The 14,805-nt window shown below is 40.8% G+C and overlaps 1 protein-coding gene across 1 annotated transcript in view; it reads right to left on the bottom strand.

Moving 5' to 3' along the window:
• Positions 1–11,628, bottom strand: part of frem2b (FRAS1 related extracellular matrix 2b) — a 46,958-nt gene extending 35,330 nt beyond the window's left edge. The window contains exons 1-2 of the mRNA XM_026332159.1: positions 6,621–11,628; positions 5,525–5,614 (exon numbers count right to left, since the gene is read on the bottom strand). Of these exons, the coding sequence (XP_026187944.1) occupies positions 5,525–5,614; positions 6,621–11,628 (5,098 nt within the window). The remainder of the gene's footprint in view (positions 1–5,524; positions 5,615–6,620) is intronic.
• Positions 11,629–14,805: the final 3,177 nt, after the last annotated feature.

The raw sequence follows: 14,805 nt of genomic DNA, 5'->3' as shown, positions 1-14,805 counted from the left end.
AATTTCTTATGAATATGAAGATGAGGGCGCATACCTGCAGCGCTCACCTACAACATTTGAGTCCTCACAACTTGTCAACACAGGCTGTGTTTAGAGAGTGAACTGCACATCAGCACATTCATCCCATCGCTACAGGCGACAGGAAGAAGCTTGATGCCTTGGCCCTCACAACACTGGGACCAACAGAGCACTTCTAGCTTTCATCTCCTCTGACTGCACTTCCCTCCCATTTCTCAGCAAGATGACTTCACATATCCTGTCTATCAGGCTCCACTTATTGAGGAAAGCAGGTGGTGTGGGTGATGGCGAGAGGGAGCACAGAATCCCCAAATGGTTTCATCAACACCTTTTATGAGTTGAGAGCCCTGTTACTCTCAAGACACACTCATACCAAGTTCATAGTATGGAGTGTATTGCAAGAAAGTCTTCTCAAGAGTGGTTGCTTCAAACTGTGCAACATTTTCCATTCCTCTCTGGTGTGTACATTTTATCGGTATACTGCAATACTGACAATATCAAAATGAGAGAAGTTGATGCCTTACGTCGCAGTGCTCTAATCAAAAGAAACAACAGCTTGAAATCAAAGACAAAGCAGTTAGCGATTAAGCTGCATCGTGAGGCAACATTAGCAGTGCCAGCTTCATCTCTAATTATGGGATCAGGCAGCTGGCCCACAAGATGGAGAGATGGTTGATGCTTTGTGTGAAAATGTTTGTGCATAAAAAATGTGTACAAAGGAGGTGTAGCCTGCATCAGGCTCAAATCTTGAAACCAAGGCTCAGCTGGTAACTCTACAGCCTTAGCCCAGCTGTCAGAGGCTTATCGTGCAGTAAGGCTGAAAGAAAACGCTCTGGCCCACTGCTGGGATTCAGGGGCCAAAAACACATTATCCAGAGTGATTTTTGCAAAACTGAACAAAAGCTCTGCTACTGTGAAAAGACAGATGTCACAGTAGCAACTGTAGCACCACTGACTCTCAGACTTCCTGCTGTTTTTTGGGAATGTCAGATTTGTCAAAACACAGCCTCATCAAATTGTTTTACTGTATTGCCATAAATAAAGCAAAAGACAACACACTGAAATTTTAATTTTGCTCTCATTATAGATGTAGAAAGGCTTTTTGCTGAACATTTCAGCTTTTAATTCCATTTTACAAATACTTTCTTCTACATTTTAAGATACTGTCTACTACAATTGCTAGTGCTAGAATGTTATGTGTAATTACTGTATGTATTCACCAGATTTCTGGGGCGGATTGTCTTCACAACTGATAACATAAACTTCAGCCTGTATGCATTCTCCACAAAAGAGAAATTTTCTAAAAAACTCCTCAGTTCTGCCAGACTGACATCCTAAGGCAGGTATGATGACATCATCATCCAGGGAACAAGCCTGGACCTGGGGTTTCTGTATTTTTGGGATTAACCTTTACCTTACCTGCTTTGTTAGCCTTGGCTCCACACATTAAGACAGAGAAAAGGAATCATCAAGCAGGGTTTCCCTTCTTTTGTTGAAAGGGATCACAAGGACACATCGGTGTGACTGGGACATAGAAGCCACATCCATTTACCATAAACAATGCAAAAATTACTGCATTGACAACTGGTAAGAAAAAAAAAAAACATAAGAGACCAGAGAAACAGGCAAATAATTTGCCATTTAAAACAATTTGCCTAAATCCTTGTTGTAATTCGGTGCTTCTTCTTCTTCAAAGTGAAGCAGCTGTTACCCAGGAATAGCTTTTTAATCAACTCCCAGGTGTTTTATTACAAAACAATAAAATATCTACCTAATATTTATTAGCTACAGGACAGATGGAATGTGAGGAAAACCTACAGCAACACCATAAACTCTCTTTAAAACTTAACTGTAATTTGCTGAAGCTTCCAGCATACATTATGTATATAATTCATACCACAGGGCCCAAGGACAGAGAAATGTTATACCCCTCAAGAACAGTGTTTGGAGACAATTTCATTAATAACAGGATAGAAACAGCAAAACTGCAGTCATCACCTGTGCTGTGATGGGGCTATTACAGGACATACAGCATCTATACTAACCTCATGAATGCAACTGAGTTCATGTGCTCCCTTATATTTGTTGTGCTCTAGCATGCCATGGGGGAAAGATAATCCCTCCTAACCTGGGATTAGGGAGTAGGGGAGAGAATGGAGATGGATTCAGTGACACAAGCATGTCACTGTACATGCATGTACATGCAGACATTACCAAAGGCTGAAATGGTATGATTTACTAGGATGAGGTACTCGCACTGGCCTGAATTTATCTTGTTACACAAACCAGAAATGGAAACTGGAGAGGAGAAACATTCCCTTGTCTCAGGGGCTGCCATGTAAGTCAGGAATTTAATTTGTGTTCTACAATGCTGTCCTACTCCACTACAAATCTGAATTATTCATTTACGTACTCTATGTACTTTACATTTTAAACTCATTTGTATTGCTAGTAAAATGGAAAACACAAAGACTTTTTGATATAGATGTGAAGTTTAACCTTCAGAAGTAGCACATTATGAACTGAACGATCTGAACGATGCCTCTTAGTGGGCTAGTGAAAGAATAAATAGATGGTAGTGAGTGCCTGAAATGAAAGACAAAGGCCACAGCAGTGTGTCTGTCAGTAGACACAGCACTGATGCTGACTGGCTGGAGGTACACAGGAATTCAGCTCCACAAACAACTGCATGGGAATGCTGGGGCTTGTGGATGTTCAGGTAAGCTCACCTGAATGCTCCCAAATCCTCTGGAGACAAGGGAAGGACTGGAGTCAAAACACAACAATTAACTGACTAAGAATGACAGCACCAGACCTCTATTGCCCTAAGTCAAGACACTTTCTCAGTAATTAAACTGGTTTCTGGCCCATGCCTCTGTTTGTGACTTTGTTATCCAGGTATGACTCTCCAAAACAGTAAGCAGACACCCACAAATTAATATGTGTAATTCCAGTCCTCTGTGTTATTGTCTCATTCAAAGCTTTGACAAAAGTGTCAAATCGCAAGTCATACAAGCAGGTCTGATAAAATAAACCTTGTCATCTCTTTTTTGGTAAAAAAAACCCCCTTAAATCTAGTTGTAAAGGCATATGGTAGAAGCTTTTAGATGTCAAAACCAAACTGGAGACAGAGCATTACCTGTAATTATAAAGTTATTGACTAATGCAAATAATGTGCTGTAGAATCAGCATTGTCTGTTCTTCCACAGCAGAGTTATAGTAGCAGTATTTTAGTCACACACAGAATCTTTCTTTTAAACATTTTTGGATGTGGCCTAATTGCTATGTTGTTATTTGTGGCAAGAACCCATCTGTTGTTGTCATGTAGCCAAGTTAACTGATACACCAACTTGTCTTCAAGTCTAAATTACATAACCATAATTTCTCCACCTATGCAAAACAATTTTCTGTTTATCATCCCTTTTAGTAGTTATTAAAAAAAAAAACCTTTAATTAAAAAAAATCATCAAAAGTCATTAAAGCAGTCTATATTCATGTGCAGCTGTACCAAACAATCGACTAAAGTAGGTCAAATGCAACAGATCTAATTTTAAGATCAATAGACCATTTACGGTTAAAGTCAAAAAAGAAATCAGCCACACATAGTTCAAACCTGTGCCCTGTACCAGGACAGTCCATCCATCAGCAAAACTCAGGTTCAACTACTACATCAACTTTATGGTCAGATGTTGCCCATAAATATTTAGATAGAGCATTATAAAATGTTTGACACTTTCCATCCATTATCCCTTTGTGAAAGAACATGGAAGAGAAATTTAGCACCCTTCCCTGTAATGAATATCGGTTGTAAGTCACTTTATATTTGCATTGACATTGGAGCCTGGAGAAATTCTATAACAATCGGCTGTGTAATGTACTGATCCAGTATACTTACTTGGTAGCAGGAACAACAGATAATACCCCTTGACTAATGTTAAAATTATTAGTCAAATAATTGTTTAGTCAATTAAAAAGTTCTACTGTGTATATTTACTGTAAAAACCATGACCACCACCCTAAAACACATATGTTCACAAACTCAGTTGTACATATTAATCAGCAAGCACATGACTATCCCTAAAACTGTGTGCACTTTCACAATCCTGAAATTAACTTTTAACCCTAAAAAAATTGCCAAGTGCCATTGGTAAAGTTCCAAATGAAGCTGTAGTGAGGAGGAGAATGTTTTCCACTGCTGAACATGACAGATTTCAGCTGTGTGCCAGTGAACACCATTGAGCTCCTCCCCAACACAACTGTTCAAAGAGCTGTAGGCTCTGTCTGGGGATTTAGGGCAGCCACCAGCACAGCTTAAATCTTATTAAAAAATGTTCACTGACTGCCTCACATGCTGCAGTGCAGTATATGTCGAGTCCTTATGGATGGTTCATCCAGCAGGACTCTTCATCAATTTGTCAAACCATTTAGGTGACACTATAAAGCACAATTCCCATGTCCCAAGTATGACACTTTAGAGATACATGTTGTATGCAATGTTTCCGGCCATCGCAATTTTATGTTTGTTTTCTTTGAGCAAAGCTACAACTGAAAACAAAATAACTTCTAAACTATCGGAATAAATCTAACAGTAATGCAAAAGTAATGAAAAAAGTGAATCTCTGCTAGTTGTGGAACTATCAGTTAGGACTACTAATATGCCACCAAGCATCAAGCAATTTAGAAAGAGAAAACAAAGAAAGAAAGAGAGAGGGCGAGAGAGAGCTATCCAGAGAGACTCATGATATATAACCCAGTTGAGACAATAATCAAAGGACTGAGTAAACCTCTTTCAAAAAGCTTTGCTGGGACACTTGCCAGCAGCACAGGTTAAAGAAATACCTTTCAGTATCATCTAAACTGTCTCCTGTACAATATTTTAGTCATCACTCATTAGCAGCTGTTGGCAGTGATGTCAGCCTGTCTATTATTCAACAGAAACCACAGAATAGTCCCCAGTTGAGAAATGAGAAAATGTGTACTGGGGCCCACTGAGGTGCTTGTGGGAAAAAAGGGCCCCTATTAGAGAGGTCCATTGTGCTCACTCATCACTGCTGAAGGGTAGCAGAAAGGACACACCAGCAGGCTGCTTCTGCTAATCGGCAGCACCGGCATGATCATCTCAACCATTTACCTAGCCTGTGCCTGATTACACACTTACAGTGGATGGAAGAGTTAAATGCTTATCTATAAATGGCATATTTGTCTTTACTTCTTCACTGCATGCCTGACTTTTTTCATTAATAATCTATAACGCTAAATAAAGTTATGGTTGTAGAAATCTCTCCTATATGCACACACACTTTTTACTTTACACTTCTGCTAAATTAGACATGAATTGCAAGATTTTACTCTTCCTTTTAAGAAAACTCTGAGTTTCTTCATCTCTTTAAGTTTAACTGAAAGTAATATTTCAGGGTCCAAACTCAGCATGACAAAAACTTATTTCACACTTAATGGTATGCCTACCACACATGATAGCTTCAAGAAGGAATAAAAAATAACCTACCACTGTCTTCAATGGTGAAATAGAAGACATCATTTGTAGCCTTGTCACCATCCCTCAGGACGTAGCAGATGTTCATGTCATCAATTTCGGCTGAAAAACAGATATATTTAGATACATTTCTATTATGCCATACTCATGAAGGTTTACATGAGTTAATTTTGCTTACATGGTAGAAAATTGGAAATTTGTTCCTGGCAGACTGTTTGGCATACTGGATAATGACTGAGCCTTGCATTAGGAAAAAGGCAGAAGCTGTTGAAATGTGCATGTTGCATAGTGTTGTGGGGAAAACTGCCTGGTAACAAGGGCTGTATATTTATTAGACACCAGAGTGACACAGAACATAAATATTAGAACTGTTGGGGCTCCACCACAGTGGTTTGTTTGCCATCATGATAGCATGATGCTAGACATGGTTCTTTATAGTCCTGGATCTAGAAGATTGTGAAGTTTACAATTCATGCTATACTTAATGTTTGATGTTGAAGCATTTCCCTTCTAAGGTGCCAATACATAAAAATGCATAGCCGCAATTTTCAAATGTCCATGAGATAGTGACTTTATTTACTATCTGTTGACTCTTGTGAGAGGTCTTGAAACATTGAACAAGGCTCGTGGGGAAAGCATCTCACAGTGGCTCAGTAAATAATTGCAGGGAATAGGGAATAGATATTGAATGTATACCAACGTTGCTACCCTGATATTTACAATTTACTTAGACACCCTTCTGATTTCTACTGTATGGTTTTCTGTAAGGCAGACTACTATGTTATCTCATGTCTGACTGTATTATTTATACAAATCACTATTAGTGTTTTCATAAAGTGAAAGACTGTTTGTCACTGTTGTTTGCTCTGTTTAAGTGAGCACTGGTCAGCCTGAGGCACTGGCATATTTTGTCACTGTAAATAGGAAAACTATTGAGTGATAACCATGTTGAAATTTAGGATTTCTCAGGTATATTTAGCAAAATGAGTGAATATAAAATGAAATTAAGGTTCAACCACCTTTGAGAATTCAAAGGAGTTTAGTGTGAGTCTCTACTGTGCATTTATTAATTTAAATGGAACAACAGTTTGTAACGCAGCTCTCTTACCTTGGGTGAAGGTGGTGATAGTGTCATTTCCTTTGCCAAGATTGATGAGGTAGCCATGTTCTGGGGCAGCAGTAATCCTAAAGGTCACAGAATTTTGAATGCTGTCTCTGTCCTCTGCTTTAAGGGTCTTACTTGTGATTACAAACCCCAGGTGACCAGTCTCCAGGAGCCGCAACGTTGGGGCACCCTTGTTCACCACAATTTGAGGTATCCCATTATCCACCGCGAGGACAGTAATCTTCATTAATTGGGGCTTTCGCGTCTCAAATACTGTGTCAGGAAAAACATAGAAGTCTGTGTGCGTACCATCAGTGACAGTGAAGGAGATGCTGTCCTCTACACACTCTGTGCCATCATGCTTGTAGCTGATCAGGTTCTCATTCAGGTCCTGCTTTGTAAAGGATGTGACAGGTCTTGTGTTGTTAAAAAGCAGGAGACCATGAACTGGGATTTGTGTGACTGTGAACTTCAAGAGACGGTCAACGGTGTCTCGGTCCTCCACAGTTAGCTCAAAAGGTGTAATCAGTTTGTTCTCACCTTCAGTAACCACCAGCCCGTGTACTGTCACCACAGGCTTTTTGTTGTCTACATCAGTGATGGAGATGCGGAAAGTGCGGAACACAGGGTTGTAGCCATCAGTCACTTCAAATTCAAAGCTATCCATTTTCACTTCATCATCAGCAGTGTGGATGTAATAAATTTTGTTGCCAGCCAGCTGGAGCTGTGTGAAGGATGAGATGGGCATCCCAGGTGTGTCTGTGCATTCCAGGTGTCCTCTCATTGGAGCTCGGGTTATTGTAAAAACCAAGTGTTCGTCTGGGCTGTTAAGGTCACTAGTACTGAGCAGGTCTGTTGTCAGAGTAACCCTGCCACCCTCTTTAAGAGATACACCTTTGCTGATCACATCTGGGAAAACCATATCAATTCCACCCACTGTTACATAGAAGTATCTATCAATCAAAGGGTTGATGCCATCTGTCACATCAAATTTGATGAGATCTCGAATCCCCTCTTGCCCATTATGGATGTACACAATCAAACCCTGATCTATTTCATTCTGTGTAAAGTTCATTCCAACTGTGATGTTTTGCAGTGACCCAGAAGATGTTGTTCTCTGTAGATACCCTTGACCAGGCCCATAGCGTATAATAAAAGTTAGCATGCTATCATCAGAGTCCACATCGGTAGCTTTTAAAACATTACTGTTTATAACCTTCACATCACCTATCTCAACTTCAAGGCCATCATTGATTGACATCCTTGGGGTTTCATCGTCCACAGGTATAACCATAACCATTACTGTTTTCTCCACACTGAACTTTCCATCTGTGAGAACAATATTAAAGCTGTCCTCTGTGGTCTCTGAGTCATCATGCTCATACACAATGCTGGATGCCTCCCTGATCTGATCCAAGGTGAAGTTAGACACTGAGATGGTGCCAGTAGTAAGCTGATTGAGAATAAATCCGTGCTTAGGGGGTTTGGTGATAATGAACGTGAGCTGATCAGTGGGGAGATCTGCATCAGCACCATTCAGAATAGGAGTGTCAATGACTATGTTCATGCCCTCCATAACTACAAACTCTCTCATGTAAATTTCAGGCTTTTCATCATTAGAGGGGATTATGGAGATAGGGAAAAAGTGCCTTTCAGAGAAATTGATGCCATCCGAGCATCTAAACGTAAACCTGTCCTCCACTGGCTCAACTTCTTTGTGAATGCTTTGAACATAGTGAATGTGATTCTGTCTGATGTCCTTGATGGTAAAAGCACTAATAGCTGTTCCAGACCTGGATTTCTCTGAGCCTGTGGCTGGGGAGATATTTTCCACATAGCCTGAAGTTGGCTGTACAATGATTGTACAAAGGAGGTCATCACTGGGGGTGTCAACATCATCAGCACTAATATGACGAATTTCAATGAGGTTCTTCTCTCCCTCAACAACAGTGAACTGTGGTCCCACAAAGACCTCTGGAGCCTGGCTGTCCAGGGGAAGAATAGTAACATGCACTCTGACACCTGTTATCTTATTTCCTCCCACAGTCCACTCATCTGACATGTCCGTCAGAGTGAGACTGAAAATGTCTTCCTTTGTGGTCACGCCTATCTCCCCACTGGTATGAGCATAAACCACAAATCCATTAATGATATCAGCTTGGGTGAATGTACCAGATGGGACACCTTTCACCAGGATGTCACCTAATGATGGTGGATTCTCAACAATGAAGGTTAAACGGAGGTCATCTGTGTCCTCATCTCTGCCCTGAATGACATTACTTGTGATTTCTGTGGCTCCATTTTCCAGTACATCTATATAGGAGCCAATTGTGCCTGGCGGGAGACTGAGAGTTGGAGTCTCATCATCAATTGGCTTCACATTAATTTTTATAGTAATTGGGACAATGTGAACCCCATCACTCACATCTATCTGTACTGAATCAACTGCTGATTCATCCCCATTATGGATGTATGAAATTCTGCCCTTTCCAATATCCTCTAGATGGAAAGTGTCTCCTTTGGTCATGTCAGTGAATGTAAACTGAATCTGTCCATGCAGCGGTGGCTGAGTAATAGTGAAGGTTATCTGTTTGCTGTCTGTGTCTGTGTCTGTGGTGTTCAGCTCAGCACTTGTAATGATATGTGTGCCACGTTCAAGCACAGTAAACCCAGAGTTGGTTATTTGAGGTGGCTTGTTGTCCACAGGCTTTAAAAATATAGTGAAAACTCCATCTACACTATTTCCAGAAACATCCTCCACAGTGTACCTAAACTGCACAACATGAGTGGTAATCCCGATCTCAAGATCAGGTGGTTTGTAAGATATTTTGTGGTGGTTAATTTGTGCCTGTGTGAATGTTGTGACTTCAGTGTTTGGATTTTCAGTTAATACCAGAGTTCCCAATACAACAGGGCTATTCTCATCTGTGTCCGTCGGTGGCTGGATAATTATGTATTTGAGATCTCGATCCTCTGAGTCTAGGTCAGTGTAACGAAGGAATTTTTTTCGGAAGTATGTAAGCTGATACTCATGCACAGTCATTTGCAGAGTTGTGCCAGGATACAGTTCAGGTGGGAGGTCATCAACAGGGATTATTTTGATAACAAATGAGCTCTCACCTGATTGGTTTGGAGGGTCATTGTCATCTTGAACTCTAAACACAAACTGATCCATAACTGTACTGGTGCTGTGAGGTCCAGTGTGCTTGTAAAACAGTTTGCCATCAGTAATATCCTGTTGCATCCATTCTGTCACTACCTTCTCATACATTTCATCCTTTGTATTAAACTTCCAGGTTGATGGGTCCTCTGGGGCCTCAGATTGACGCAGTAACACCTGCCCAATAGTTGAAAAGGGAGGTTGTATCATGAATTTTATTGTAGAATCCTCTGAGTCGATGTCAGCTGCACTGAGCATAAGTGAAGAGATTGGCATCATTTGGTTTTTGAATAAAACCAAACCAGTGTTGGCATTGATTATGGGAGGCTCATCATCTGTTGGCACAACAGTGACGGGGAACAGAAACTCTACTTCATTTGTGCCATCTGTCATTCTGAAAATAATATTATCACTGTATGTGTCACTGCCATCATGCTGATAAATGACCACTCCAGCGTCCAGGTCAGCCGGGGTGAAAAATTTCTTCCTTGAGCCCAGAACAGTTAATTCTCCATGTCTCAGCCCATCAATAACTGTGATTTTTACTTTGTCTAAATTGTCCTCATCACTGATTTCCAGATTCTGTGAACTAGACAGAGGCCTGGACTGACCCTCATACAGTAACTGGCCAGTATTCCTAGTCACCACAGGGGCCAGTGTGTTCATAGGCTTAACAACGATCATGAAAGCAAAAGGGTCTGACACAGCCCCCTCTGTGTCTACAACCTCAAACTCAATCTGGAAAATCCTCTCAGTGTCTGAATCCACAGCAGGGGGTTTGTAGGCGATTTTCAAGTCTTTAAGGTCTCCTTGGTAAAATGAGGTTATTGGTAAATTCCTATCATCTGTGCTTACTATGTAACCCTCCTCAAAGGACAAGGGGGATGTGATGTTGAAAATTAATTCTTCAGGATTAGACTCAGCATCCTCTGCAGCCAGCATGTCCATGGTTATTGCAGTCATTACAAACTGGTCTACTTCCATCATCATCATAGCTACAAAGCTGGGTTTAGGAGCTGTGTTCTCCTCTCCCTCTTTAATCCTGACCAGAATTTGGAAAAACTCTTGCTTGAGCAAATTGCCTTCTTTATCGTGTAACTCCACAAGCATTGGAATGTAATCTCTGTTTGGTGACTTCAAACCAAAAGTGTGCTGATAACGGATGTTCATTTTAATAAATTCATCACAGTCCACTGTTCCAAGGCTGTCCTCATCCACGAGCTTTCCATACCTGGGCAACATGCTGCCACTGGACAAAGAGGCTATTTTACATTGTTGTACACTTCTATCATAGGTGAATTCTAACGTTTTTCTGTCGATGGGGTTACTTGTGCCGAGCAGCTTCTCAACAGTGAGTGGCATATTTTTGGTTAACACTTCTAGCTGTGTGAAAACGACTTCTACCTCCATCATAAAAGGTATTATAATAGTATCCGTTTGGGTGTCATACCTGAGTTGTAATCTCACTCTGTCCCTCGGAGGACTCCTAGAGCCAAAGTGCGAATACTTCACGTCGTTGGGGCCAAATTCACATGGAAACTTTTTCGGAGACAGGTGTCCAGGCCTTTGAGACAAGGGATCATTGTCCAGAACTGTTATACTGCATCGATCACCGGGCTGAACTTGGATTACCAAATCGTTGATAGGATCAATGAAAACGGATCTTCCGAAAGGCACGCGGATCCCATTATTGGCAACCAATATCGTGTCCTCTGACAGTTCGGTCCTCAAGGCATATGACAGTCCATAGCTGTCAAAAACCTGCGCAACTGCATCACCTGTCAGAATGGCCGCAAGCAGAACCAAAGCAGCGCCAGCCCCGTGCAGATGCGGAGGAATAATCCAAGCCATTTGTAGTGGGGAAGCGCTGAGGAGATGCGTTGAACTTTGTGCATACACCCTTAGAAACTAAGTGCGGTGGTTAAAGTTGCAAGAATTTAAAATCAGAGCTGGGTAATATAACGCGCCTGTGGGCACTGAGGTGCACCATTCTCCCAGAGCAGCTGCACACTGATAACCTAAACTTCATACTCCTGCTTTACTGGAGTAAGGAGAGTTACGCCCTCCTCTCAGTCGATTGGTTAATATCTCCGCTGGAATGCGTTTGTCGGGTTTTAATCGGACGCAGCCTGCGTCATTCTGGGCAGACTAATCGACGCCACGTGGGTTGGATATTATCAGGTTGTAAAGAAAGCGAATAAAGTGACGAAAGTGATGTTTGGACCTGAGGCGTGAGGTGACACACTGCAGTACTACTAGGAATTGAAGTTGCGTTAAAAGTATTTAATTTAACATGACCAATGCAGACTGGCTGCCTGTTAGATGCTGTTGTACAGAGAATTTCAGTGAATCGGAAATATTTCTGACATTGAAGACAATCAGCCTACAGGTGTAACTGTATGAGAGTGGCACAGGGACTGGCAATCTGACTGGAGAAAAGCGTTGTCTCCCTCTCGTGGTTTGTGCCGCTGAGGAGACTGAAGACTGCACGCACGCCCATCATTGCCACTGAAAATCACCCACCGCGTGCGATGCAAATTTTCCTTCATGAAAAAGCCATGCGTCAAATTCATGACGGTCTTGTTTGTTCAGCGCCACTATTCCATGCGGTGAATTGTTTGACAAAGGAAACAACGAAGTCACTATAACAGCTTTTTTAATGTGACTGTGACAGTTGCAGCCATGTGTATAGCCTGCGGTCAAAATACAGTAATCCCTCTCAATACATTTCACCGTAGCGCACAATCCACTTTTAAGTCTTTGGAGTCAAATGTTCAGTCATGCAGTGACACTGTCCTGTTTCCTGCTATGCCACTCATGTCATCACATAGATCTTCTGACTGCAGACAAGCACAGTCATGATCTGTCCCCCCCCCCCCCGGCTATACTACTCATCTGGAGAACCAATGTTGATGAAGAGGACATACACACAAACATTGTGAAGCACAGCGGGGCCTTTCAAAATGAGTAAATTATATTTAAAGTACTTTTGTTTTGGTACAAAGCACAGCTGCGCATCAAGATTAGAATTGCAGATATTTTAAAAGAAGTGGATATTACAATGTGTGTCTATGGGACACATAATGTTGGGAGATGAAGACAAACAAAGGGGGATACTGCCTCATTACCATGCTCCTGTGTGGTGTTTATAGTGTCTTTATATTCACCTAAAATGAAGGGAAGGAAAAAGGAGGTGGAAGGAAAATCTGATTTCTTGAACAAAATTGTACATAAACACGATTATGCTGCATGTTTAATTTATTCCATGACCTTTGTATATATAAGATGTACTCACATACCTATATTCCCCTGTTCATGTATAGCATCTGTTGAGTTTTATTTTGGCTGGAAGAATTTGACTTTAACTGTGCTCAGCCTCCTATTAAAATGATTTTCATTCCATCCACAGGCTTGTGTGTGCAACCACTGTGTATGCGTCTACCTATAGTTGCACATTAATGGCATGCAAAGTGTCTCACAGCTGACATGTGTTGAAATCAGTACACAGTAGCTGCCATAACAAACCATGCAGTTGAGTTGCACTGGACACTGTTGACAGGGTCCAATTATAAATATAGCTAAGCAAACTGCAAGGCAAGGCCCCCAGGTCTTGACAGCTCCTGGTTACAAGTGAAAATGAAAAAGAAGATAAATAGAGCTTTCTGACAGCAGCAATGTCAGAGAGGGAATTGGATCACACCCAAAACCTTTGGGCTTATTTCAGAGGCAAAAGGAAAGTTGGTGATGTTCTGTCATATCACATTTATATGAAATGTATTGTAAATGACCAATTCTAGTAAGGAGATAGAACTGTCCATCTATGGAAGAAGGGAAGATCCCAATCCTGACATGCAGATGATTTACTGCAGGGCAAAGATACATATGGTGCAGATGACGTTTAGAGTGAAATATTCCAGTTCAGCCAAGTTTTGAATATTATGTGTAAATGTTAATCAGAATAATAACAGGTGATTTTGGGTTATTTAAAGTTTTCTCACTGTTGCATGTGAACAAAGAAAGTTTATTTGTTCAGGAGATAATCTAGTTTTTCTTTTACTGTTAGCACCAAGTAACTCAGTGTATATCACTGGTGACATCCAAATATTGCCTAGAAGAAAACAATAAAACACATTTACATTAGATGCATCCATAATGTGAAAAATATAGTGTATATAGTTTTTGCTGTTGTTTGCTGTTTACAGCAGAGATAACTTTTAATTTCTCTCAGCTGAATTCCTATGTTGTCCTCACTACACAAACCAACAGGCCCAACACAGGAAGGCTTACATTCCCTGGTGTGACACCCCTGCTTTTGTAACCGAGCTACACCTCATGTAAGGTGCCTTGCGCACTGAGAACTGGCATCATCAAGTTGAGCTGATATCTGGATAATGAGCTGCTGTAGGATGAACCGTCTGTGTTTTCAATCTGACCCCAAATCTGCAGCAAAACTAATATTTGTATATTTCTATTCTGTCTTTACTAACATAAACAGAATGGTTTATAGTTTGGCTTATCGCAGCATTTCAGCATTTTGGATCATTTTAGGGTGACTAAAACAGCCCTAAAAGACTAACAGACTGTCTATATTAAACGAACCAATCAATAACAACAATAGATCTGACTGTTATCATCAGACACAACTGAATAAAATGTGTTTTTCTACAGTATTTGAAATCAATTCCAATCAATTTCCTCTATTATGCAAAGCTGCACAAAATCAATCTGATCAATTTTAATATTATTACTAATGACTCAGTCTTTAGGCCTACATTATGACAGCTGTGTCCCCCTTTCACTAGAAAGACACTATTTGCGTCAGTGTCGCTAAAGTTATTCCATTCTAACAATTGTGTGGTCTTAACAGGACTATTTTGGTGAGGCTTACTCCCTAGAGACAATACAGCCCTGTCCTCACTGATCTTATTAAAGCTATTTTAGTTATTTGGCAGACAAATGTTTAGATGGTTGAAGCTACAGTTGTAGCAGCAGCTACTCTGAAGCCCTCCCTTATAAAAGTAAATTGTG

The sequence above is a fragment of the Mastacembelus armatus genome, chromosome 13, assembly GCF_900324485.2.
Source record: "Mastacembelus armatus chromosome 13, fMasArm1.2, whole genome shotgun sequence".
NCBI classification, from domain to species: Eukaryota; Metazoa; Chordata; class Actinopteri; order Synbranchiformes; family Mastacembelidae; genus Mastacembelus; species Mastacembelus armatus.
Note: the sequence above shows the minus strand (reverse complement) of the source record. Positions and strands in the feature narration are given on the sequence as shown.